The 24163-nt window shown below is 43.2% G+C and overlaps 1 protein-coding gene across 2 annotated transcripts in view; it reads right to left on the reverse strand.

The window, feature by feature from the left end:
• Positions 1-1916: 1916 nt before the first annotated feature.
• Positions 1917-24163, reverse strand: part of CACHD1 (cache domain containing 1) — a 112559-nt gene continuing 90312 nt past the window's right edge. Inside the window, exons 13-27 of one of the 2 annotated variants that reach the window (XM_080407236.1) lie at positions 23956-24124; positions 21702-21844; positions 20917-21098; positions 19166-19276; positions 15927-16049; positions 13631-13730; positions 13393-13509; positions 11830-11990; positions 10438-10524; positions 10101-10217; positions 9028-9179; positions 8130-8291; positions 7164-7241; positions 6127-6228; positions 1917-3603 (exon numbers count right to left, since the gene is read on the reverse strand). In XM_080407236.1, the coding sequence (XP_080263362.1) occupies positions 3365-3603; positions 6127-6228; positions 7164-7241; positions 8130-8291; positions 9028-9179; positions 10101-10217; positions 10438-10524; positions 11830-11990; positions 13393-13509; positions 13631-13730; positions 15927-16049; positions 19166-19276; positions 20917-21098; positions 21702-21844; positions 23956-24124 (2043 nt within the window). In that variant the 3' untranslated portion in view covers positions 1917-3364. Of the gene's footprint in view, positions 3604-6126; positions 6229-7163; positions 7272-8129; positions 8292-9027; positions 9180-10100; positions 10218-10437; positions 10525-11829; positions 11991-13392; positions 13510-13630; positions 13731-15926; positions 16050-19165; positions 19277-20916; positions 21099-21701; positions 21845-23955; positions 24125-24163 lie in introns of those variants that run through there. The other variant, XM_080407237.1, reaches the window with a different exon arrangement.

Consider the following 24163-nt stretch of genomic DNA (forward strand, 5'->3'; position numbering starts at 1 on the left):
TATGATCTGTTCCTCAGTCAACACAGTAAAATAATAATGGGGAGGGAAGGCCGTGGCAGCAACACGGGCAATAAAAATGGAAGCACTATCATGCAGCTTCTTAGAAACTTCGATTACATCCATTGTCAGTTTTTCTTTTAAATGAACAATAGCACCTTTACCAGCATTACATTTAGTCCTGCTGGGACAAGGTTAGCTGTCAGCATTTGAAGTTGTGATTTGGCACACCTCTAGATCTGTCTTTTTTCTGCAATTATTCCTTAATAGCAAGAGCTTTGGCTCGTCTCATTACTTCAAGTATAAACAAGGTTGTCCAGACCCCACAAACCAAGAACGGTTTATACGTCCTAGAACAAAAGTGACGAGGCAGCAGTGAGGTGCAGCTCTACAAAAGCTTTTAAAGGTAAAAGCAAGGGGGGCTGATCGCTGCCGCTTTTGATAGCTGTTTAAAGAGAGGTGTTCTGCAGCACTTGGCTGTATTTCTGGCAGGGCTGCAACAGAGCACTGCAAGCGTTTTCTGCCCAGCACATACTGCGAAGAACAACAGAAAAGATCTCTCTGCTGAAATGGTACCGTAGTTAAAGTAATTAACATTATTGCCTTTTACAAGGTATGTGCTTATTCATGTTACTTTCTGATACGTTTTGAACAAAAATGGTTTCTCCCACTGTAAAAACATAGTACAGAATATGCCAGCGTAGGTTAATAGATGTATACATACAAGCTGTGTTTAACACTGTCGTTTAATTAGAGCTGGGCTTAATGACTTGCCTCTCACCACAAATGTGCTCCATGGCCTTATCTGGTTTAAATTAATATCAGCACCAGAGCAGGCAGGCAGGTGCAGATCAAGCCAAAGGTGTGCTTTTCTTTCTTTCTGTTTATATTATTTTATAAGCAAAGAAACTATTCTAATGTTGCTTGACAAATTACAACTGGGGAGCAAATACTCAAGTTCAAGAACTCTGCTGCATAGTGAGATACCTTCGTATGTATGTGGATGGGCCAAATACAATTCAAATTCCACTTTACAAGTCATTAAATCCTAGAGACACTTTTGTCTTGTGGTAACAGCTTCTGGTTGAATTCCAGCTTCTACAATACATTCAGAGTCAAACGCATACAGTCCTAGCTAGAACTTCAAATCTCACTTACCTCTGAATTTCAGTGAGAACACCTTTATGAGTTCTATAGGACTAGGAAATCAACAAAGCACCTCATTCAATGTTTCACTTCAACTGTTATTAAAACTTACATACAGTTGAACAGTTTCAACACTGAAAGCTATTTTCCCATCATGCTTAAAAATTCTGCTTCTTGGCTCTGTATGTTGTTCTTTGGTCGAGCAGTAATAACAAAATAATGCATTGTCTTCTAAAAGCAAACCTGATGAAACAGCCAGTTTGTCCATTATTCTGGATTCAAAATTAGAAATTCTAGTAAGTGGCTCTACAGATTGACACAGAAAGTGTTACAGGGCGTCAGATTCGGACCTTTGAGAGCACAAAGCAGTGCTTAATAGATTTCTACAGCTGTCTGGTCAGCAAAAACCCACAACCCAATCCTCACAACCACAGCAGAATGGCAAACCCAGTGCAACCAATTTTTCAGGTTTTCAGTAGCACGTAAGAAAGAAAAAATCCAAACCAATTACTGGCTTTGGCGAGTCTATGCAGTGGCTGACCACTCCCAGAAATGTTCATTTCCCAAATAATGACCAACAGGCAAAGGAAAAAAAGCTTTAAAACACATCAATACTGTCATTTACATGTGAAGTTTAGACCTTTCAAGATTGTTGATCAAAACTACAGGAACCTGACCAAATGTTTCATTCCTGTTGTTATAGCACTCATTCAGCCAGAAAACTAAAGGAACAGAGATAGAACAATTTCAATCTAGCCAGTTATCCACAGAACTATACTTTATATACAGTTTATTTCACTAGAGATTTTAATTTTATACATAGTATAAAGGGGTATCCTGATATCACACATACAGTTATTTTACCGTACTGTTTAAAGAACCAATTTTTTACATATTACAGTATTAAGTACCATATTCATTAAAACAAGTGATTTTTTTAAAAAACTACATAAAAATGGATGTTTATCATATGCACAGTGCAAGAATGGTTTTATATCATTGTAATCAAAAACTGTGAATCTAAAATACAACACTGTGATTTAAAACTAATTTATAATTATGATGCCCTGTGTTGTAGACAGATGGATTAATCTGTGTTTGAATTACCAAGCAATGTTAAATTCCAGACAAACAGCAGCAGCAGCTTATAATTATGATTTCAAAAAGATATCTTCCACAGTAACCCAAGTTTTACAAAACACTGGTTTATCCCTACTTCCAATCTTGACAGTGTCCTAAGGAAACAGAAGAATGGTAGAGATTTCATTTGGAATTATCTGGTAACTAATGCTAAATAAATTCTTTGTTACTTTCACACAGGAGACCTTTAAGGAAGATCAAAGAGGTTAAAGATGGAGAGGTTTATGGGCAGAATTATCAGAATTTTCGCAATGGAGTACAGGATTTCTCCTCTGCAAACAGGAAGAAAATACTGTAATATAAATCAGGTTGTAATATTTACAGAAAACAATTGTGGAAAAGAAAGCATTCATAATGTAAACACGTCAGAAACGACTTCTTCATTTTCCCTTTTGCAGAGTGGGGCAGTGGATGAGTATCAGCTAATAAGAAACAGATGTCTTCCTCAGAAGAACCACTTCACCATCACAGAATATATGTGGTAGTTGTTGAGAATTGCTAACATGTTTTCTCCCCTCCCTCCCCCCAAAGTTTCAAGTTCAATAAATAGTAGAAAAATAATCCTTTACTTAAAAATCTTGAGATGCATTGTCCCAGGTTCCATACAGCAATTGTCGGAGCAGTGAACTTTCCATGCGCAAAAGAAACCGCAGAGAAACCAACAGCCTTCCCTCCACCCCCACCCCCCCCGCCACTTCTTAGTCTTCAGCTGCACAGATTTCTGCTCTTCCAGTTAAGGAAACCAAATCATCTCTGGCTCTTTTAAGCGCTCTCTCCCCTCTGGGCTCAGCATAACAGGGCTTCCAAAGCTTCAGCTGCTGTATAAACTTGCGTCCCTGGTCCTGGAGATCTAACGTGCCTCCTGCTCCACTTTATTAAATGTTATGTCAGGTCCATTCATCAAGCACGTTTCCCTTTCATTTCAGAGCCAACCTTACATTTATAAAAATGTAAAGCTTTTATACCTAACAGTTTACTCGGGAAGTTAGTTAAATCGTTCCTGGTGAAAAGCACAGAAACCAAGCTGCCCGTTGCCGCATGGATCATTGTTCACAAGTTCGGTTTCTTTTGTCGTTGTTCATTAGCATTCTGCATCCACAGTGTGTACCGTGACTGCAGCCTGTAAGTGGTGGCTGTGGTGAAGAGTTGGGTGGTGCAACCGGTAGTGGTGAAACTTGTGACTCAACAGGGCAGCTGTCTGAGGCGGTGTGTCCAGGTCTAAGTCTTCGTCGTGGTTTCCAACATCAACACCAGCTGACAACGGGTCATTGTTGCATGGAGGGTTTTCACTGTCTTCTTGAGGGCTCATAGTGCTGTAACCTAGAGTATTAAACATATATATTATAAAATAAATATATATCAATATATCAAATAAATCAGCAGGGCAAAGAATTAAAAGCAAGACTAAGAGGTCAATATTCCACGGTGCTGACTGCTGCACCCTTCATGGAATCAGACACAGTCAGTGCTTTATAGAGAATAAAACAATTTTCCTTAATTCATAGAAAAAGAAAAAAACCCCACCCTCTCCTGTAAGTTCATAATGGATCCCTTTCCCTGTTGCTGCCTTTGTTTATGGACTTTGGGGACCTGTGGTCTGTACCACCCCAAACAGTAAAACACACTCACATGTTCAACAGTTTGTTATGGCAGGATTGCCAGCACTGATTTTAAAAACAAATTATTCTTTTTTGGGGGGTGGTATCTTTTCAGATATTATTGAATTTTTACAAAGAGACAAGAAACAGGTGGGTTCTACTGCTGTTACTTCTGTTCCTATCAAGCTACGCTTTCCTAGGAAGGACTGCCAGCTATTGTATCTGGAAACAGCAAAACTTCTTCACATCATCTTTACAATCACAGTATTATATTTTTAAAAGGAAAAGAGCACTTTTCACCTCTTATTTGCAAAAAACAAGCATATGTTTTTAATGCTGGTGAGCTTTCCACAGAGTTAAGGAAATCTATTGAATCCACATGGGAGGTGTTTCACACAGCAGGTCCGTTAAGCCAAACAGCGCTGATGCTTGCAGCTAAGCACGTGCACACAGCACAACTAACTCAAGGCTCTCCTGTGGCTAAAGTATGTGCTCCTGGAGAACAAACCTAGGTCAGCTGTCTATAGGCGTAATAAGACATACTCACTGGATATCCTAAGGAAATTATGTCACTAGGAAGCCAACAGCTAACCTTTGCAAGACAAAATTGCGCTTTCTCAGCGAGGAAGCTGTCTTGTAACAGGCCCCTCAGACATTTTCTGTTTCTTTTGAAGCAGGTGCTGGTAGTTACTATGAGATTTGAATTTACCACTGGAACCAGCTGTTACCACCCAAAATCAGTCTGCAGTACAAACAAACCCACCTCAGTATTTCTAAATGCAAAACACACACATGAAATTTAAAAAGGAAAAGGATCTTGCTTTCATTAGAAAAATAATCCTTCTCAGAAAACTCTGGCTAAGAACTGAAAAAACACTAGCGCTTCTAAGCATCTCGGTCAGGTTTTCAGCTTGAGACACCTAAAAGAAATGTGTTAAAAATACCGGGCTAAGTACCCACAGCTGGTTCTCACTTGCCATGGTCTGAGTCATGGCTTCTAGCTGGCAGAGAGGAACTGGGGAAGAAGACTGGGCAGCCCTTTGAAGAAGATGGAATTACAGAAACTAAACCTAGAAGCAGACATCTCAGAAATAGGTAGACAGTTACCCTGCTAACCCTGACACGCTGACTAGAAAGATGGGAAGGATTTGCCAGGTCTACAAAAAATGGAGCAAAAGGAGCATTAGCCTAGCAAATCTGCCTCAGCACAGGTAATCTGACCCCAAATCCAGGGTAATTCCTCGCAGAGCAAGATTGCCTCTCAGACATCTGTTCAGCGACGCTCCAAGGCTTTGGCCTTCCGATTGCCAGTCTCTCAGCAATTCCATTACTGCAACCACTGTCTTAATAATTGAACAGGTCTGCTGTAACATATCCAGCCACTACCCCAGGCAGCTAGAGCTGACATCTGTGGCAGACTGCCTTGTCTAACCCTCCTCTTAATTTATATGAAGCCTCCTCATGAGTCAACAGCATTACACCCTTCTAACAGCTTTCAGGATTTAAGACGACTTAGTCTCAGGGCATGACAGACATATCAAAAGTCCCTCAACCTAAACAGGGTTGAAGTGCGTGTGCATGGCAGACATATATGGCTGAACCCCCTTCATCACTATACATGTACGCAGTTAACATTGATCATTATTTGCTTAAAGGAGACGTAAGAGATCCTCTGCGCTGATGCTATGGACTGGATGTGCAACAGAGGCAGCACCTGGTCTCTAAATCCCTGCTTGCTTTACCCCAGCAGCAAACGCAGGCGTCCAGCATGTGCTGCTAGAACTTTATGAAAGATGTGTATGTCACATCAAAGAGAAGAGCAGCAGAGATGCTGCCTTGGGTGCAAGGGATTTTCCTTCTCTCGTTCGGTAGGAGAGGTCCATTATCTCAGCTGAACATGTGGGTTGTTAGGGCTGGCAGCGGAAAAGGAGCGTGGTAAATGCAGTACCATTTCTGTCAGTCTGAATTCCGGTCACCCAGTGAAGCTGGCAGAACCCAGAGCCAGCCAGGAGGCGCACGGCACTCAGCTGCTGCTACAGTACCACTCTGAGAAAGCCAGCTCCCTCGCTGGGCAGCGTCATCTGCTGAAGGGTGTCAAAACTGTTTAACTGTGAAGCAATAAGGAGCAAAGGTTTTTGTTTTACTCTGGTTTTAGCAGCCTTATCTGCAACGTGCCAGATATATGAAGGAAACCAAGTAACCACAATGATTAGCCTGGGGCCAGGGCAGTGGTTCAAGGTCTTACCGTGGTCGCTTTCTGTTCCCGATCGCCCCCAGTACCGGCGTCTTCGTTCAGGGCTGTGAGCGTGCCGCTCTATTACCGCTGCTATAAATCGAGTGTTACTAACTGGGAGAGAGAAACAAACAGAACTGGTTTTAAAGAAAGTGCTTTTACTGAATTATATCAGTGGGACAAATCAGGCGCAGGGGAATAGGCTTTCTGCAAACTAGTTCTTCTCAAATACTACTCCTTTTAAGAAGACTGTCAAGCGACAGAGGAGTAGGAGTAAAGAGATGCTGTTTAAGTGTGGAATAGATGAAGATCCAGTCGAACTCATTCACCTCATCTGCTTGGATTAACAGAAGTTAGAGAATTACTGTACCAATGCTAAAGAACCTGTGGCAGCACTGAAAGCTGACTGGAAACTAAAAAGGACTTGGAGAAGCAGTAGATGCAAGCCATGAGATGCAGATATGCTTGTTTTTCGATCTTTGAGTGTTGACACAGTTTCAAATCTTGGGTATTGTTTTAATTCTGCTTTAGTGAGGGCCCAGAGACAAGGGATCTGGTCTGACCCAATTTAGGTGCACCAGCTCATCTTACAGTACACTGGTAATCGTATGCAAAGTGCCGGTTTTACTCAACAGTAAAGAAGTACAAGCATCCCAGATCAAAGCAAATAAAATTTACTGCTACATGTGTTGAGCGTACATGCCAGCCTGGGCCCCTGCCTTCCAAGGCTGACCACAGGTAAGAGTTTTCCATACCCTGTACCATCACAATTGCAATTTTTAAGCTCATCAGAACTATTTCTGGAAGTGGTCGTGATGGGGGGGCATCAGGGACAAACCTCCTCCACATAAAAAATGTAATTTTTCAGCATGAAAAAAAAAGGTGCACCAGAAGCTACAGCTTAAGTTAAAATGCTGTGCTGTCACTTTCTACTGCTAATCAGCACAGGGCTTCCTCACATATTTTTAATACTAGCGTATCAAGAAAAAAAAAAAAGGCTCATTTAATCTCCCCCATCCCACCCCCCAGCAAAGTGATTTGGTACTTACTGATTCCTCTGTCTTCGTGGCTGTCATCGTCTCTCTCGTCCCTATCATTTTCCAGGTTCGACATACGCACTGACATTTCTACACACCATTACAAACAGAAAAATGCAACTGTTAAGAGAAAAATTTTGGATCATCTTACTAACGGCTGTCACCCTGGTAATATAGTGGAAGCATTCTGTGTTACTGTGTGAGGAGATGCAGTCTGAGCTTCGTGTGCTCTTTTCCCAAGACAGATGGGGCTAGGGATACCAGGAAAACATCACAGCTCACCTCCCCCTGAAAGGAACAGGCTTTCAAGTTCTGAAGAAAGTTAACTGATTCAAAATGGAGCCAGGATACAATCAAATATAGAAGTAATTAGCCTTGATCACACTTCTCACCCTCTGTATCTTTCTACCAGTACCCTTTCTCCCAAACAGTTTTGTCTCTCAGACTTCAGCGGTTTTATCCATGTATGGATACTCCATAAACATCACACAGACCAAAAACGGGAAACACAAGTTAAAGAAAAGACACGTCCCAAACAGCCCAAGCAGAAAAGGTGTGAAAACTGTAATACTCCCCAAAGCACCGCCCTTGTGCAGAAATATGCAACTGGCATGCTATGACAAGGCCCAGAAAGCTGTGAAGCTGGGCTTATCATTGCAGCTCTACAAAAAGTGTGACTTCAGCTTCCTGACAAGAACAGCATGTTCAGGTTTTTGGGCAGGCTCTCCTCAGGCGGCAGCAGGTCTGGCTGCACCAAGGAGAGTGCACAAAGCACCCTGGATAAGACTTGACTTTTAGAAGAGTTGGCAAAAGGGAAATAAAATGGGCTGAAGCATTGAAACCAATCCAAAGAAAGAGGGTTTGGATTTTTTTGTTTGCTTAGTTTTGGGGGGTGTGTGCGTTTGGTTTTGGTTCTTGTTTTGTTGGGTTTTTTTAACTCCCACCCTACTATTTCTCTCTCAAGAGTTATCAGCTCACCCTGGGCAGCCAAAGGTGACATGTGCTGGTGACTCCTCCGATGTATCTGGTGGCGATATGCGTATACTGCTAGGACAAGCACCATAATGCAGCCCATAATGCCTCCAGCCACCGGGCCAACCGGTGCACTTTTGATCATGTTCAGAGTGATTACCTCATCTCCTAAATCAAAAGGGACAAAACAGAGGAAAAACACCCATTAACGCTCTGCAGAAAGGTTTAAATCAACATCTCTCAAGATTAAGAGATGATCCTGAAGGTTTTCTGGGTGCTTAACTGCGCACACACAGGACAGCACACTTTAAATTGAAGAAATTCAGAGGGGGTATATCTTAAAGACACAAACATACAGCTACACCCTGTGGTGACTGAGGTACGGACTTTGCAAGGATGGTGAAGCAAAGGCCTTTATCGTTAGTTACATCTTTTATAAGTTTATACTCTGCACACGTGCTGCTAAAAGCTTTATTATTGGTCAAAGTCTACCACCCACGCGCCCAGCCACTGTTCACTATAGGCTACTCTCTGCTGTTCATGCTGCCTCCTTATCTTCCAGAGGTGAGATCACACTCCTCCTTTGTTTCTGTCTCATCTGGGTTTCTTCTCACACTTCCTCAAAGTTATTTACTTCTTTGCTCACGGTCACAGCTGCACATTATCAATGTCAAACCCACCGTCTCCATACTCTATAACATGCAGCTACACATCGATATTTTCAAAAACGTGATACTCACAACAGGCCTGATGCTACCTCTTTACTGCTTGATGCACTATTTATGCTAATTCACCACTCGCGAAAGAGATAAACATGTTACGTGAAGCATGCTCTGACACTGAAAGTGCATGTTATTGAATACAAACAGTGAAATGCAGCGTCTGTTCAGAAAGGCAGAGTTACCTATTGCTCCCAAGTCATCCACGTACGGGCTCTTTGCTCCCACAATGCCGCCAAAGCATTCCTTCTGAGGGGCACAATAGGACTTGTCCAGATGGGTCTTCCCATCACTGTCTACCATACACCACTCGCAGTCCAACACCCCAAAGCAATCCCTGAAAATTAAAAATGAAAGCGTTCACTGCTTTTCATTTGACATGGCTCAGTCTGTTTTAGAATTGCAAGACAGAGGGAGGCCAAAATCATCCATAAACCCTCATGTACATAACATTTGGCCACAAAAAGCTTCTCATTAAAATGCTTAAGTGCCACAAGGGAAGTTATTATACAGGGAAGCCGCATCTTCAGTATGCATCCTCCAAGCCCGCTTGCTTTGCTTTTTTCCTCCGTTCCTCAGCCTGAGCAAAAGAACAACCTACTTATAACGCCTCCAATATGACATTTCTCAGCATGGCGAAATGTGACCACAGTTCCACCCTTTTTCTGCACTCCTTTGGAAGATGGAAGAAAGGATTTGGAACGTCTGGTCAGAGCATGGCACGTTCCAGCAATCGCAGCTCCCTGGAGACTGCTCATAACTAGCAAAAAATAAGCCCCCAAGCTTCTCTACGTAATGCCAGGAGTAGAACAGGGAAGCAGGAAACCAGAAGGGACATGCAGCTACCACCTCTAATGTGCTCCAATGTTACCACCACCGAAGCTCTGTCTACTTTCTGTGAACCCATTTCTCTGGGAGGCAGACAAATGTATCAGCGCTATCCATTTTGCAAAAAGGTAGAATTCATTGTCCTTTCAACAGCAAATCTTCCACACGTACAACCCTTGGATGTGAGAGCCACAGAGCGTGATGGGAAAGCCGTTTGTTTGCCATTAATGGTGTTACGCGACTCAAATGGGAATACTGAGGTCTGTTTCTGCACTGCAGCACACCATTGTCATTGCTGTATGCTGTAATATTTCATCCTGGCATCACACTTCTTTTTTTCCCCCTCTCTAAAATGTGTAAGGAAGAGCTATTTTAATGGAACTATTTCAAGAAGATGGTACAACTTGATCGATGCAGAACGCCACTTTACCCGCTCTCTGTTCTCTGATTGCACTGCGTGTTAATACACTGCGGGAGAGCATCCTGCAGGCTCGGATCGATTGCCGTGAAAGTCATTGGCTCCTGATGAACTTCACAACTCGGATTCCTACATCGGGGCAAAAAGTAAAGCCTTGTATTATAAAAATAGTCAAAGCACAAACAAGGAAAACTATCATGTTCACCTATGACACATCATCTGCTTAATTATATTTAAATTACTGTCTATTCTATCCTCTATCACCTGTACGTTAGCATGAACAAACAAGTAACTTTGTTAATTAGCTTCTGTACCGTGCTGTGCCTTTTCGGAGGAGGCTGGTTCTCACCTGCTCTCGGCGTTGGTGAGGTTGCCGGTACATTCATTTACCTCCAGAGGGCACTCACAAGGGCACTCGCATTCGTTCTGTTCCATTCTTCAGGGGCAGAAAACACACAGAAAAATGCATCAGACCTTGCAGGATGATTTTAACCCCCCAGTGCAGCTCCGGAACAGCCGTTCACCTCGGAGAAGGCTGTTCAGTAACCTTTCCCGTTCTCCCAGGAACACAGGGATCGCTCTGTTCTGCACTGGGCCTGAGGGCAATGCCATCAGAGCGCCTCTCTGGCCTGTTACCCATCCCCCGAAAGGTCAAATGAAGACAACCGCTGGACAAGTCTCAGATCTAGACACAAAGATCCAGCTTGCCAGTGCAACAAACATGTAACGATGCTGGCGTAGGCAAAACCTCCTGCAAGCGCCAGAATCTCCTCAATCAAAAACTACACCAATCCACATAAAATCGCAGGTACCGATATGCCAGCACAAAGGGCCTGACCCACAGCTAACTGACCCTGAGAAACTGAACCTCTCACCGTCTTTTACCATGTCAAGAACAACCAGCCCGTGCTTTAATACACTGATGATATGGCAAACGATTAGAGGTATGCTATGTCGCTGTCCTGCTTTCGGCTAGGATAGAGTTTATTTCCTTCTGCATCGCCGGTTTTGGATTTAGTATGAGAACAATGTTGGTAACGCGCCGATGTTTTAGTTGTGGCCGAGCAGGGCTCGCTCTAACTCAGGGGCTTGCCAGGCTCCCCCTGCCCTGCCAGCGAGCACCTGCACAGGGAGCCGGGAGGCAGCGTGGCCAGGGCAGCTGACCCAAACTAGCCAAAGGGCTAGTCCATGCCGTACGATGTCATGCTCGGTATATAAACTGGGGGAGCTGGCTGGGAGCCATCACTCACCGCTCAGGGACTGGCTGGGCATCGGTCAGCAGGGGGTGAGCCCTTGTATTGTACATCACTTGGGGTGGGGTTTTTTGGTTTTTTTCCTCTTGGATTTTATCCCTCCCTCTCCCTCGCCTCTTCATTACAATTATTATTGCTGTTGCTGTTCTTATTATATTTACTTTATTTCATTATTAAACTGTTCTTAACTCAACCACTAAAACCACAGGTTTTACCTTTTTCCGATTCTCCTCCCCGTGCCACTGGGCCAGGGGCAGTGAGTGAGCAGCTGTGTGGTACTTAGCTGCCAGCTGAGGTTACACCACGACAGACACCACGCCTCTCACAAACAGCACACGTGAAGTAACTATTCTGTTTTCACTTCAGCTTTGCACTGCACGTTTTCATTTAGCTTATAAAATAAATGTGCTTTTATGAACCTTGACTCAAGGAAGAGGAAAGCAGTAAATGCCTGGACCAGCCCCGTTCACTTCCAATCTCTTGCTCACCTGTGGCAGTTGAGGCAGAGTCTGTCTACCATACTGCAGGCACAGAAGGCGAGTGAATCGCAGGTCTCATTGACAATTCCCACGAAGGCGTTGGTGCCTGGGATTCTCGTCAGCCTGTACTTGGAGCAGTGACTGCCGTGCACAAGGTTTGTCAGATCACCCTAGGTAAAAAACAGATAGTGTCAACGGTGCAGCAAGAAATAGGTTGTTTTAGGGAGTGGAACATCTTCCCCTTTCCAAGGAAACCTACAGAACTGAGGGAACACACATGCACGGGAGCACCACCTTCACAAATACGAGGCTTACAAAATTGGTCACATCCAGCTGTTGAGCTTTGCTTCCAAGCCACTGCTGGGTGGAACGACTTTGCTGAAGATGGAAAAAAATAGGCTTAGCTTGTAAACACTATGAGGTGTGGCAGCAGCATGGAGTCCGATATCCCGTCAACGGCAGATTACGTTTCAGTCCTTCGCATCGCTCACCAACCCCTCCCTGCAGAGTGCCAGCCATCGGTGACCTCCGCAACGAGGCTCTGTGCTGACAGGAAGGCACCATCACAACTTGTGGAAAACTTCCTGGCACATGTATTGTAAGAAAAATGCACCACAGCACTGTACAGCTGTGATCTACTTGGTAGGCAGATTCATTCCTGGTTCCTATTTGCATGCCACCGTCTTAATTTTTTGCTCTGTCCTATACAATTTCCTTTACAGTAGTACACTTTCTATTTTGCATTTCAAGTGTGGGGAAAACGTTTAAGCCTACCTGACATAAATCAACGTATTCTGATATAACTTCCAAATAGTTTTGACACTCATATCCCACCTTCTCCTCCCTGTAATAATTGAAAAGTATTACTTAAAGAGCAGCTTCTCTCACAGAGTGTAACAACTTCTGAGTAATCCTGCAGGGGCTGATATGCGGCACTGCTACCAGCATTCACGGCACAGCGAGAGGACAGCCCCTAGCTTAGACCTCTTGGCATGGCTGAGCGCAGGAGGAAGCTCATACATGACCTGTGGGGCCTGCAGGGCATTCGGGTGTCCAGAGACTGCAGCCTGACAAACACTACTCCGTGAATGCTCACGTACATTGCATCCATAAATCCATTTATCTGGACACCTAACTAAAAGGTATCAGAGACCCTTACTACCCGTGTCACAGGAGGACGTTACACTGGTCAGAGTGGGAAGCCAGAGGTCAGGTCAGAGGATCCAAAGTAAAAAATCCCAACTACTGCTGGAAAGTCCTCACCTAACAACAGGGACCCGCTCGCTCTTATTTTCATGATGCTGGATGAGACTCTGCAGACATCAACCACAGCTGGCCGGCGATCACATCCGTAAATCCCTTGTATGTCAACTGACTCCTCGTGCGAGCACAGTTTGTGCAGTCCAGATCGCTGATTTGTGTTTGGAGAGGGCGGACGGAGGCCAATCCACACGGAAGGCTGGCTTCCAGCCTCAGCTGCGGATCCTGGCAAGCATTTGCGTTTCCACCAGAAGAAACCCAACCCAACCAAAGTACGCTCAAAAGCAAAATAAAATAGAAAAACACACTTACCACTAAGCTGGTATTGAATTTATAAAACCGCTGAACTGTTCTGTCACTGAAGCTGTTGCAGAGGTTTTTCTTGACGAAGTTTGGGTGGTTCAGAATGTCATTTGCTACCAGAGGTTCCTAGGCAAAAACCATAGGATTTTACGCCTTTGAAGTCAGACACGAACAGCAGCTTCTCTGCAGTCCTTAGACCTCAAAAATTAGAAAAGGTAGGAATAACCCAAGAAGAAAGGAACCAGACCTTGTGCGTAATGTGCTGTTGCTCCACCGGTGCGTGTCCCTTGGGATCGATGAGGGTTGGGTGGGCCACAAGGTACCCTCTGTCCTCCATGATAAAGCACCTGCCCAGAACAAACAAAGCGGAGAGCCTCCCATTAGACCTCCTCGGGCTTTCGAGAAACATGGTGAAATAAAACACGATCGGAAACGTACAGCTAGAGGAAGGATTTTTAAAGGCTTCTGTTTCCTAAAATAACAGGGACATTAAACAAATTCACTGCAAAATATCTGTAAAGAATACATTGGGGATTTCCCTGAAGCTTTTAATTCTGTCACTGTTACAACAAGCCTGGACCATTAAGGACTTGAAAATGGAACTGATTAGAAAGAGAAAGGAAAACTGATCAGTGCGTTGTCTTGTCTGATTGAGGAAGATCCAGAAACAAATGAAGCATAATGAACTTGGAAAGCTTTAACAGTTTATTAATCTACTACGTTAACTAATTAAACAGAGATTTCACACTCTCCGTTAATGACCTCCCGCTTTAGAATTCAATTTTAAACAGAGAGATAAATCACTCCTGTTTCACTCTCAGCCTTCCCAACCTTTCCTCTCCCTTTTCAGCTCTTCCCATTAGTTTCCCGTGTGATCTCAGGGAAATGATGTCAGATCCGTGCCCTTATCTAGAAAGCAGTGTGCTGCGAGGTTTTAATCCGTAATGTTTTTGGCACCTCCCGTTTCCATAGCCGCAGACAGCTGCGCTGGGGAAGGCGTAGGAGCGAGTGGCACTGGGGACAGCACAGCCTGTGCCAAGATCAAGAGAATCAGTGGCCGCAGAAGGGAGACCGAGGAGGTTAATGTGACCACTCCATGCTCCCGAAGAGCGCAGTGGGGTAGCAGCCACGTTCCCCTGCGCAGCGCGGCTTCGGCTGGGCCCCACAGCTGCCCCACTGCCCCGGCCTCCTGCCTGGTGGGCACTTCAGGCAGCGTTAAAGCCTGCGATTCCCATGGCAGTCTGCTCTGTAAAGTTCTACTTACATCGGCTCACGGAGGGCGGCAGCAGACAGAATGTAAAGCAATCAGCACAGGATAGATGGGACCGCACACTTTAAGTACACAAAGGAGTCATTAAAACTTTTAGTTGGATGGGGTTTTTTTACTGCCCCACACTGTTTGGGTTTTGCATTAGAAGTTCATGTAGTGATGTTGCTTTTTCTCTTTTTTCCGAAAGATGCTATAGGAAACAGGAGAACGAGTAGGCTCGTGACTACCCCAGAATAACTGCAGAGAGAAAAGGCTCAGTAGAGATACATCTAAAACAAAATGCCAACGCCTACCAGACAGAATAGTTGTCTCTTAATACCTGCGTGCATTTTACACAGAGGCTGTAAGCATTAGATCCGGCTTCTACATTAGAAACGTCTAACAAAACTTTTAACAATACGCTTGAAATTCCTCATTTCGGGAATGCAGAAACAGAATAAAGCACCTGACCCCATTGACTATTAGTAGTTTTTAACTGAAATGAAAGGAATGCCAAACCAGAAATGCTGATTGGTTTGTTGTTTTTTTTAGTACACCATAAAATATATAAAAAAATACCCAAATCAAAAAAGAACTGTGAGGATGACAGAAACCCACTTCCCTTCCTAAATTTAAGGTTTAAAAACAAAGAAGCAACAACAATGCCCAAACCATGTTATTAACTTACTCTAGATTCAAACCAGAGTCTACTTCTGCCCCTCCCATGTGATTTTTCAAAAAAAGGGTAAAGGGGAACAATTAAGATACACGTAAGTCTAAATAAAATTAGATACTTCTGAGACTTCTGACTATTGCTGTGCTATATATTTCTGAGAAAAACGTAACAAAAGTTTATTTTATTAACCACAGTTAAAACAAATAGAGATGATACATCACCATTACATGCTCACAGTAACCAAGTAAGTAAAATGAAAACAAACAGAAGTGGATAGGAAATGTGTTCGTAACATTTTTTTTGCCCAGGATTTCAGCGAAGTCTAAATATAACTGAAAAAAAAATATCAGTTATCTACTGTTTTCATATTCCTGCAGACTGTTTACTTGGCTGATGACAGTTTGATCTTGAGTAACAAAAAAAGTCTACATAATCTTTATGAGAACAAGTAGTACAAATTTTAGTGGAAATAAGAGAACCTACACTGAAAGTAACAGATTCCTAGAGTAAGTTAAGTCGGAAAGTACCTCTGGGTCTTTCAGTTAAAGAGGGAAGAAGAAGAAGAAGAAAAAAAAAAAAAAGGCTTTAACTATTTATTGCCTGGAAGGAAGGGTTTACCTGATTTTGTTTCCTCCGTCTTGGTTACACACTGGCAACAGATCCATGAGAACTTTGTAGAAGTATCGCAGGGTGAAGTCAATGCCCATTACTGCCACTGAATGTCCTGAAGACATCTGTGCGCTGCAAAGAGGGGAGGAAAAAAAAGAAAAAGGCTTTCATGGCTGTATTAATAATTACTATTTTAATTACTTAGTTCCCTGCTTTAAAAGCAGACTGGCTTCCCTGGCATATAAATGACCAGCTCAAATCCACACCTCCACACTGAAGCTCAGTTCACCCCGCTTGTGTTTAAATCAACAGTCTGAGCAGCTGTGAAGGGAGAGAACAGCATCTTAACAGTGTTAGTTATTTGCTGCCAGTCCTGAAGTCTCTCCACAAAAATTGCACCTCATTACAACCAGCATGTGGAAGAGACAGGACCCAGCCCAGGACTGGATCACACCCCAGAACTGACCCTTCTCCCTCGACCCTTACATACACCCCCACCACCTATACACATTCAGTATTTGGCAAGACAAATTAGGACTAAAAATTCCCCACCCGCACAAACGAGCGCAGGACGCAGCTCCTGCACTCCCAGCACCTGAACCCCCACCGCATCAGCGGGGGTTATGTTCTGCACTGCTCCTCTGCTCAGCCCCCAGCATCACGACCTGACTATGAAGCTGCCACAAACACTTTGCTAAATCCTTAAAATTCCAAAGTGTAAGAGTGATTACGAATTTCAGCCAGAAAATAGAGGAAAACAGTATTTATTCGGGTGGGTTATGAAAATGATGATATGATGTGGTGGTGTGCAGTAGCCTGCGGCTGGACCGGATGACGAGGGAATCTGTCACTCCTCCACTTCCAACACCCAAATTCTCAAGGTTTGCTTCCCGCAGCACTGCGGAGGCACGGCCAGGCCACGTTAGCTCCCATCCCTGAAGGATGCTAAACGTTCAGCTCATCCTCAAATCGCAGGGCATGCTATTTTGCACCTATGTGGGCTTTATCCCGGTGACCAAGGAGACACCTTTGACCTGCTGTTTTTTAAAATGTACTTTCCTAAGTAATTTTATCTATGAAGACAGGAATAAAAACGTTTAGAAAAAGAAGATACTGAATGGCACAGCTGGACTGCACAAAGTAGAGGCTGCTGGCGAGACCTTATCAATACAAACCCAACTCTGTTTACTGCACTGAAGTTTGTTTGCTTTTATAGAGGTACAGTGAAGATGTAGTCAAATCTAATTTGCAGATTTATAAACACAGAATCTAAAAACCCAGATCTGATTTATTTTTAGCACTATCCATTTCACAGAGAAGGAATGGGAAAGAGGATGACAGTGAAGCAGCACAGATACATTTAACTGTATGTGACAAGACATCAAGCTATGAAGTTTCTGCTCTGTCCTAGCAGACAAAAAGCCATTAGGAACGCTGTAAGTATTTTAGGCTCATTTTGAAACATTAACTCCTTCTGGTTTGCTGATGCAAGCTATATTAAATAATTTCTTGCATGAATCTTCTATTCCCAGCCTCCAAAAAAGAAGTAAGATATACATAAAATGGGAATGAGAGGTAAACGTCAGTTCCAGATAAACTAATGTTGCTATTTAAACCCACACAGCAGTTTCTAATGCGAGCATGCCAATTAACTCTACCGATTCCTCCCCCACCCCTCTGGGTTTTTTTTAACTAAGATTTCTTTGGGGATTATAACCGCATGTGACTATAAGCTTCTAGAGGTCATATTTACCCAGGAATCACACTCGCATCTGCCAAATTTTGTTTAACCATTCTTTAATCATGTTCTAATAACCCACATAAGCTTTAAGTTCGTAAACCTAACTAAACCATCTCTTACCAGATAAAAATCAGAGGTTTGATTAATTGCACTTTTCTTCTTACAAAAGTGCTTATTTCTCTTAAGTAAATTCTTCTGTGAGAAGCACCACACAGGCGTTAGGCCTGATAATACTTCTGCCAAAAAAGACAGGCAGATGTCCTGTGGTGGGAAATCCCAAACAAAGCTGAGGTGTCTCTGAGGAGAGTAGAAAAGCGGTGTCCTGGGCTCTGCCGGCTTTGTGATCGGTATTTACCAGCGCAACATTAGAAGTCACCTTTGTACTAGCGGGCTGTTTGAGAGTGTGCGCAGAAGCCACATGCTCAGTGAAAGCCTTAGAAAAGGCTCCCTTGTAAAAAACAAAATGAGTAACTACAATTTCTGAAACTTGGGAGAGCTTGTGATTGAAAGGTTTAGTACACGTTCTGTGAACTGACCTCCTTTAAACATCCTACATCTCAAACCAAACCTCAGCCTCAGGCTGGGGGCCTGGCCAGGAGGGAGCTTCTGAAACAGATAAATGTCTGGTCCTCAAGGAAAAGGTCATTCCGGTACTGACACGATGATCACAGAGAGACTGAGTCCGCTTCTCCTGGTGGCAATATTAACTGTATTAACATATGGCTGTGATGGCCCTTTAGCTGTATGTGGGGTTTTGATCCCAAAGGCACGGCCGCTGTTTTCACTCTGATTTGTCTTCTGCAGTCCTGTAAGGGCAGTTGAAGGTTTACAGGCTTCTCCTCAGATGGTTCTTCCTTCTCCCGAAAGCCTGTCCAGAAGGGCTGAATTTAAACAGCCCAGGTGAGGTGCTCTGCCAGTGCCTGGCGTATGGACAACTCTTCCGTTAAATCTGTCTTGTGGCCTGACCTCTACTTGCAGTTAGGTATCTGCTTTCACTTCTTATTCCCTTCCTAACGTCACACTGGTACATGCAGCTTCAGCAGTGGAAGTGTAAACCTCAGGAAATCCAGAGATTAATAGTCTTGATGAAAAACTATTTGCCTGCCAGCAGAGAGAGAGCATCTCCCAGACTGCCTAATGGAAGCAGTCCCTCTCCTTCTCCCAGGTCTTTGCCTCGTACACATGACAGCTCATCTCATGCTCATCCAGGAGCACATTCTCACCATTGTTTCTTCTATATGCTGTTATTCTTCATCTATCAGTAAAGTTACAGAATATAAACTATTCATATAACGTGGATTTTTCACCGTGTTTCCATATACTATTTCCACTGACTCTACAGAATGTTAAATTACAATTTCACTGAAAGCACTTTAAAACCAGGTTTGGGTTTCACTTCCTGAACATGTACGTATGAGTTGCTCAGCACTTTTCTCTCCTACCCAAAGCACATCTTGATAATTCAAGATGTATTCTAATTTGACACAAACCTCAAAACACCACTTACCTGGAAGAATGGACTGTGTGACTGATCGTAACGACGTAGCCAGCCCCTCCAACATCTAAGTAGGGACCAGTAAAGGTAATTAGCCCTGGATTAGCCACTGCATGCAAGTACCTGAGGGAAGTCAAAAGAAACGTTCACCGTTAGTGAAAAATGGTTACTGTAAACTTTAAGACAGCATCCTTGATTTTGCAGAAATACAGACAGGCACTGAATTCTGCAGACTGTGAACGATACGCTACCAAATCAATGTTTCTTAATATTCAACAAGTACCTAAGCGTGATTAGGACCCAGGCCTAAAACAGACTAGCCCAATAAATGGTTCCTCAGTACATCCAACTGCATTAAAAACTTCAACTTACTTCTGCACAGAATATGTTTAATATCATTTTAGACTTTTTTCCCCAGAAGAACACATGACTTTATGCCAGCAGAGTCTCAAACGCAAAGCAAGTACTGGCAAAATTACTATGTTGCAAACGGAGGAGAAATGACATCCTATAGTAGACATAATTCATGCACAAAAATTGAGAAACACGCAAGCCACGGTCACATCAAATATCTTTCTACTGTCATGAGAAAGTTTATAAAACACTCCAGTGCTGACAACATTTTTGTGTGAGAAAAAGCTGTTACTCCGCTTTTCCCTACCCCAGTATACTCAGCTGACTCCAGACAGCACTGTGCAAGCAGCTTAACTGACTTCTACTTTATTTCTAGTGTTTTACTTGCATCTTCTTTCAAAAACGCTACCATCTGGCTTTATATGAAACCCAAGACACTATCTCATGCTGCATACGAAGGCTTTTTCAAAACCACAGATTGAAAAAATCAGTGAAACGTAAAAGCAAAAAAACTCAAATCCCAAATCCTAAATAAAACAAGAGTGGAAGTAATATGGGAGCTTTTAAAATGGAGACAAAGGATTGTTAAAGGTACGTTCAGTTTGTTTGTAATATGAACGCACCCCCATTTATCTCTGCTACAAAAGAAAAAAAAAAAAAAAGCAAAATTCATCATCTTATGCAAAAACATAAATAACAAAAAAAGGAAGAAAACCTGAAGAAAAGCTGATCAGTAGCTACGGCAATGATTTTTTCAGGGAAAACCCGAGTCAAGAGAGCTACAGCATCACCAAGGCCAGGAGCAATTCAGACCCTTCCCCGCAGAGCTGGAGGGTTTGGACCCAGCGCTGGCTTGCGGCTTTCACAGTGTGGCAGCTCCTGGCTGGCTCCTTTCAACAAAGCACAGATGTCGAAACACACTCCAGAGCGCTCTCATGTCTCAGGCTCTCGTTTGTAATGTATACAAATACTTTCCCAAATCAGATGCTAGCGTCTAATTAATAGTGCACAGTCGAGCCAACAAATTCCTACTTTACGTTAGAGAGGAAACCCACTGTAAACAAACAAAGAAACAACCAAAAATGGCACAAGTTGCTGAAAACACTCCCGAATTAGCTAATCCCTAAAGCAGATGCTAATTTCCTGAATATTTATATTCCCATCTGCCATAGGAGGGATATGAAACAGAAACCATCACTTAAAAAGGGTTGAAATTAGAACCAATAAAGGTTTTAACTAGCTGTATTTAAGCACCGAGTCTTTTACCCACGATGAAAACAATTATAGTTAAATAGTTCATTAGCTGGCCATAAAAAAAAAACCCCAGGTTATGAAATCGATACCAAATATTTTCCTTATTGCCCTCCAAGATTATCCAAAGCTTTGATAACGGGACCCTAAAAACTCACCATTGTCTCCTGGTGGGATCAAATGCTTTGTCCATGAGGGAACCGGGGTAAATTCGGAGCACCCCATTGGGGGTTGCTATGTAACGGCGCACAATGTAACTGTTCAGGCTACTCATTTCCATTTGTGTCATCCATTCATCTGTGACGTGACTGGTAGCCATTACTTCATTTCTGACAGAGAACTGCAAAACAAAGGCAGACCTAGCAGGGCTCCTCGAAGACTTGCATGAAAAGATAATAAGCTGCTCACGGGGTTTCCTAAAGAGCGATCGGAGATCATCTAAACTCAATTACTTGTTTAAAGTCTTCTCACACCAGACGGATCTGGCACATTCCAAGCAAAGGAAAAGCTTATTATAATGAAATATCGTTGTCATTATCTCTGCAGCTTTTAGAGTTTGCTTTTTTATTTCATGCAAATATAAACACTGCTGTGCTTGCACACAAAATAGAAATTTCTCATTTATATGCCTAAGAATGCAAAGACATTTCCACTAAGAATTTACTGTAGCTTTAATTCTTCTAGTGTTTATTTCAATAGCTGCTTATCAACTTTTTTCCCCCTCTTGCAGCAGAAGCCCCCTCTCTCCCTCTCCACTGTTCTGTGCCTTGAAGGCCACGGCCAACTCTCCAAGCATGGGAATACCATTCCAAACCACCACTCCATAACCCCCTGAGCATCAGGAGGTGAATGTTGCAGGTACTTCCCCGCCGGGTGAAGGCGTGGGACGTGAGGCAACCAGGGTCTCCAGGGCTGACCAGAGTGGTCAGCACCAAGGACATACCTTGAGGCCAGGGTTGGCAATCAGGCGCGTGTTGTCGCTGAGGTACGCCGTGTAATGCTCCACCATCCGCTTTGTCTCGGGCTGGCTGAGATGTTCGTAAGGAGAAGAGAAGCTGCCCGCAGAGAGCATGACTGTAGGGCTTTCTAAAAATAGCAAAATACGAGAAAGTTAAGGCCAACGAATTGCACATATTGCATAGTAAATGCATTTGTACCACGGAAGGGCATCTGACGTGGCGTCCTAGCTGAGTACACGTGGAAGGAATTACACTGATGCGCTCTTCATTCCTCCGCCTGTTCCTCCAGTCTCCCACTCCTGAGCGTGCAAAGTGCACCGCTTCTTCAGGTCGCGGGCGGACTGTGAGCGAGGGCAAGAAACACCAAGTTTCTGAGCCAAACCAGAGCCCTTACGGCACAGCTTGCCTCCCCAGGCACCCACAAAACTTAGGTTGCACATGAACTATCTTTCTTGCTTCAAAATACAGAAGGGACAAAGTTAGTCCAGTTACTCTGATTTGGTAGGCTTTAGTGCCCCTGCTCTCAACGTCTGAACCACTTCTGAATTACTACTTTTTGAAAGATTACAAATGCTGTTTTCCCTTAAGAGAAGATTTTGTGCTAAAGAAGAAGAAATTAATTAACCGTGTTTAGGTTAAATACAGCAGAGGAAAAAGGAACCAAGCACTTTCAGTTACAGATAACAAACAAATGGAGAATTACAAGCACAGAAGAGGGAGCTACACCAGAAGTGTAGCTGTCCGGGGTGATTTTTCAGAACAGACTAGAAAGCAAATTTTCATTGTGCAGAAACTGCAATGCCAGACAGCTTTTTCTTCTTAAAAAGAAAAATGATTATATTAATGCAGGGCCGAAGGTTGCAAAGAAGGTCTTCTCTGAATATTCGACCCATGGAACCCAATTTCCCCATGTGTAATGGTCCCCAGAGGAAAAAATCTCACCGGCGTATGTGAAGTGTTCTGCTTTTATTCACATTCCTCTAAAACACATCACCATACATCCAGCAACCATATGTACTGCAGTCATCACTTATGAACTTCTATTATAGTCCTTCATCTGCTTCCCAGACCAAATATTCTGATGTGATTGCATTTTGCTTTGCATGAAGTTTTTCCACTTGTGAGCTTAGTGCTGTGTTTTGGGGATATTTTCCACTTATAGCTCGTCTTTCTGCATGTAAGATAATCATGACTAGGCACCACATTAAAGAAAGAAAAAAGCTTATGTTTTAAACAATTGGCAAAGCAATTCTGATAGGTTTGTCAAGTTCCTCTGCATCTCTCAAGTCTAATCTCACATGGCTATTTGGGGCACTGCAATATAGCTATGAAAATATCACAACTGTGCCACTAATCCACCATGAGACCTTCAAACCCTGCTACAAACAAAAGCACCTAATTCAGAACTTCTTATAAGAGAGCGCAGATCTTACTAAACCCCCCAAGATTAATACTTAGAAATGAAAGCTTTCAACTTATGATGCTTATATTAAAACCCCCTCTATGTTCTTAGGATATATTAGATTTTTTAAGTTCTCTATCCTTTCCAGACACTAGAACTTACACTGCCGTGGAGACTCGCCCTCTTTCCTCCAGTAATGTTTGAGCAACTACTGAAATTACAGGTAGAGCAGAATCACTTCAGCTTATCAAAAGCAGCAGTGCGTCTGTAACCCAAGAATTTTTAAGCAGTTAAGGAGGGTCTGGAAACCATCACACCACTGAAGCTCTCAGTTTTCCCCAACAGACTTAACTTCCATGTGAAGTCAGATCGATGGCATTAAATGCTTATGGCAGTGAAAAACTTGCATAAATCCAAAGTCAAAAGAATAGCAGTGCTGCATGACTGGCTAGGACTTCGTCCTACTTATTTATCAATAAGCTGCTTTACAGCCAAAAAAAGAGAACTTAGTTTTAAAGCTTGGTGAGACATCTCTCACTCTCTCGACTCCGCTTTCTGGGAACTTGATCGAGCAAGAGTCCCAGTGTATTCATCTCGTACTCTGATGAGCAGTCCCACTGTGTTCATCCATGCAAGTGCTCACCATCAAGCAGAGTAGCTATGATCAATGAAGAGCTATAAGAAGGTAACAGCTGATTAGAAAATCAGCCTTGGAAATAAAAGCCTCTCAAAGGGAGACTGTTTCCAGGGTTCTGTGAGAAGAGTTGTACTTTCTGCTGCCACACTCTACAGAAACATGCCCAAGGTGGTCAAGGTGAACTGCAAGAAAGCTTTACCTAAGGTGGCCAGCTGCTTGAAGTGCAGGCAGGCGTTGAGCTGGCCCAGCAGATCCAGTCGATGATACAGTAGCTTGCTGCTGGGGACAGTGTTGAGATTCTTCAGCTGTTTAACAGGTATTTCTGGCTGTATTACCACAACACACAGGATAAAGGATGTGTCCTGGACCTGAAAAACATAAGCCAGTCATCAAACAGAAACAAAAAG

The sequence above is a fragment of the Falco punctatus genome (genome assembly GCF_963210335.1).
Source record: "Falco punctatus genome assembly, chromosome: 11".
Taxonomy (NCBI): domain Eukaryota; kingdom Metazoa; phylum Chordata; class Aves; order Falconiformes; family Falconidae; genus Falco; species Falco punctatus.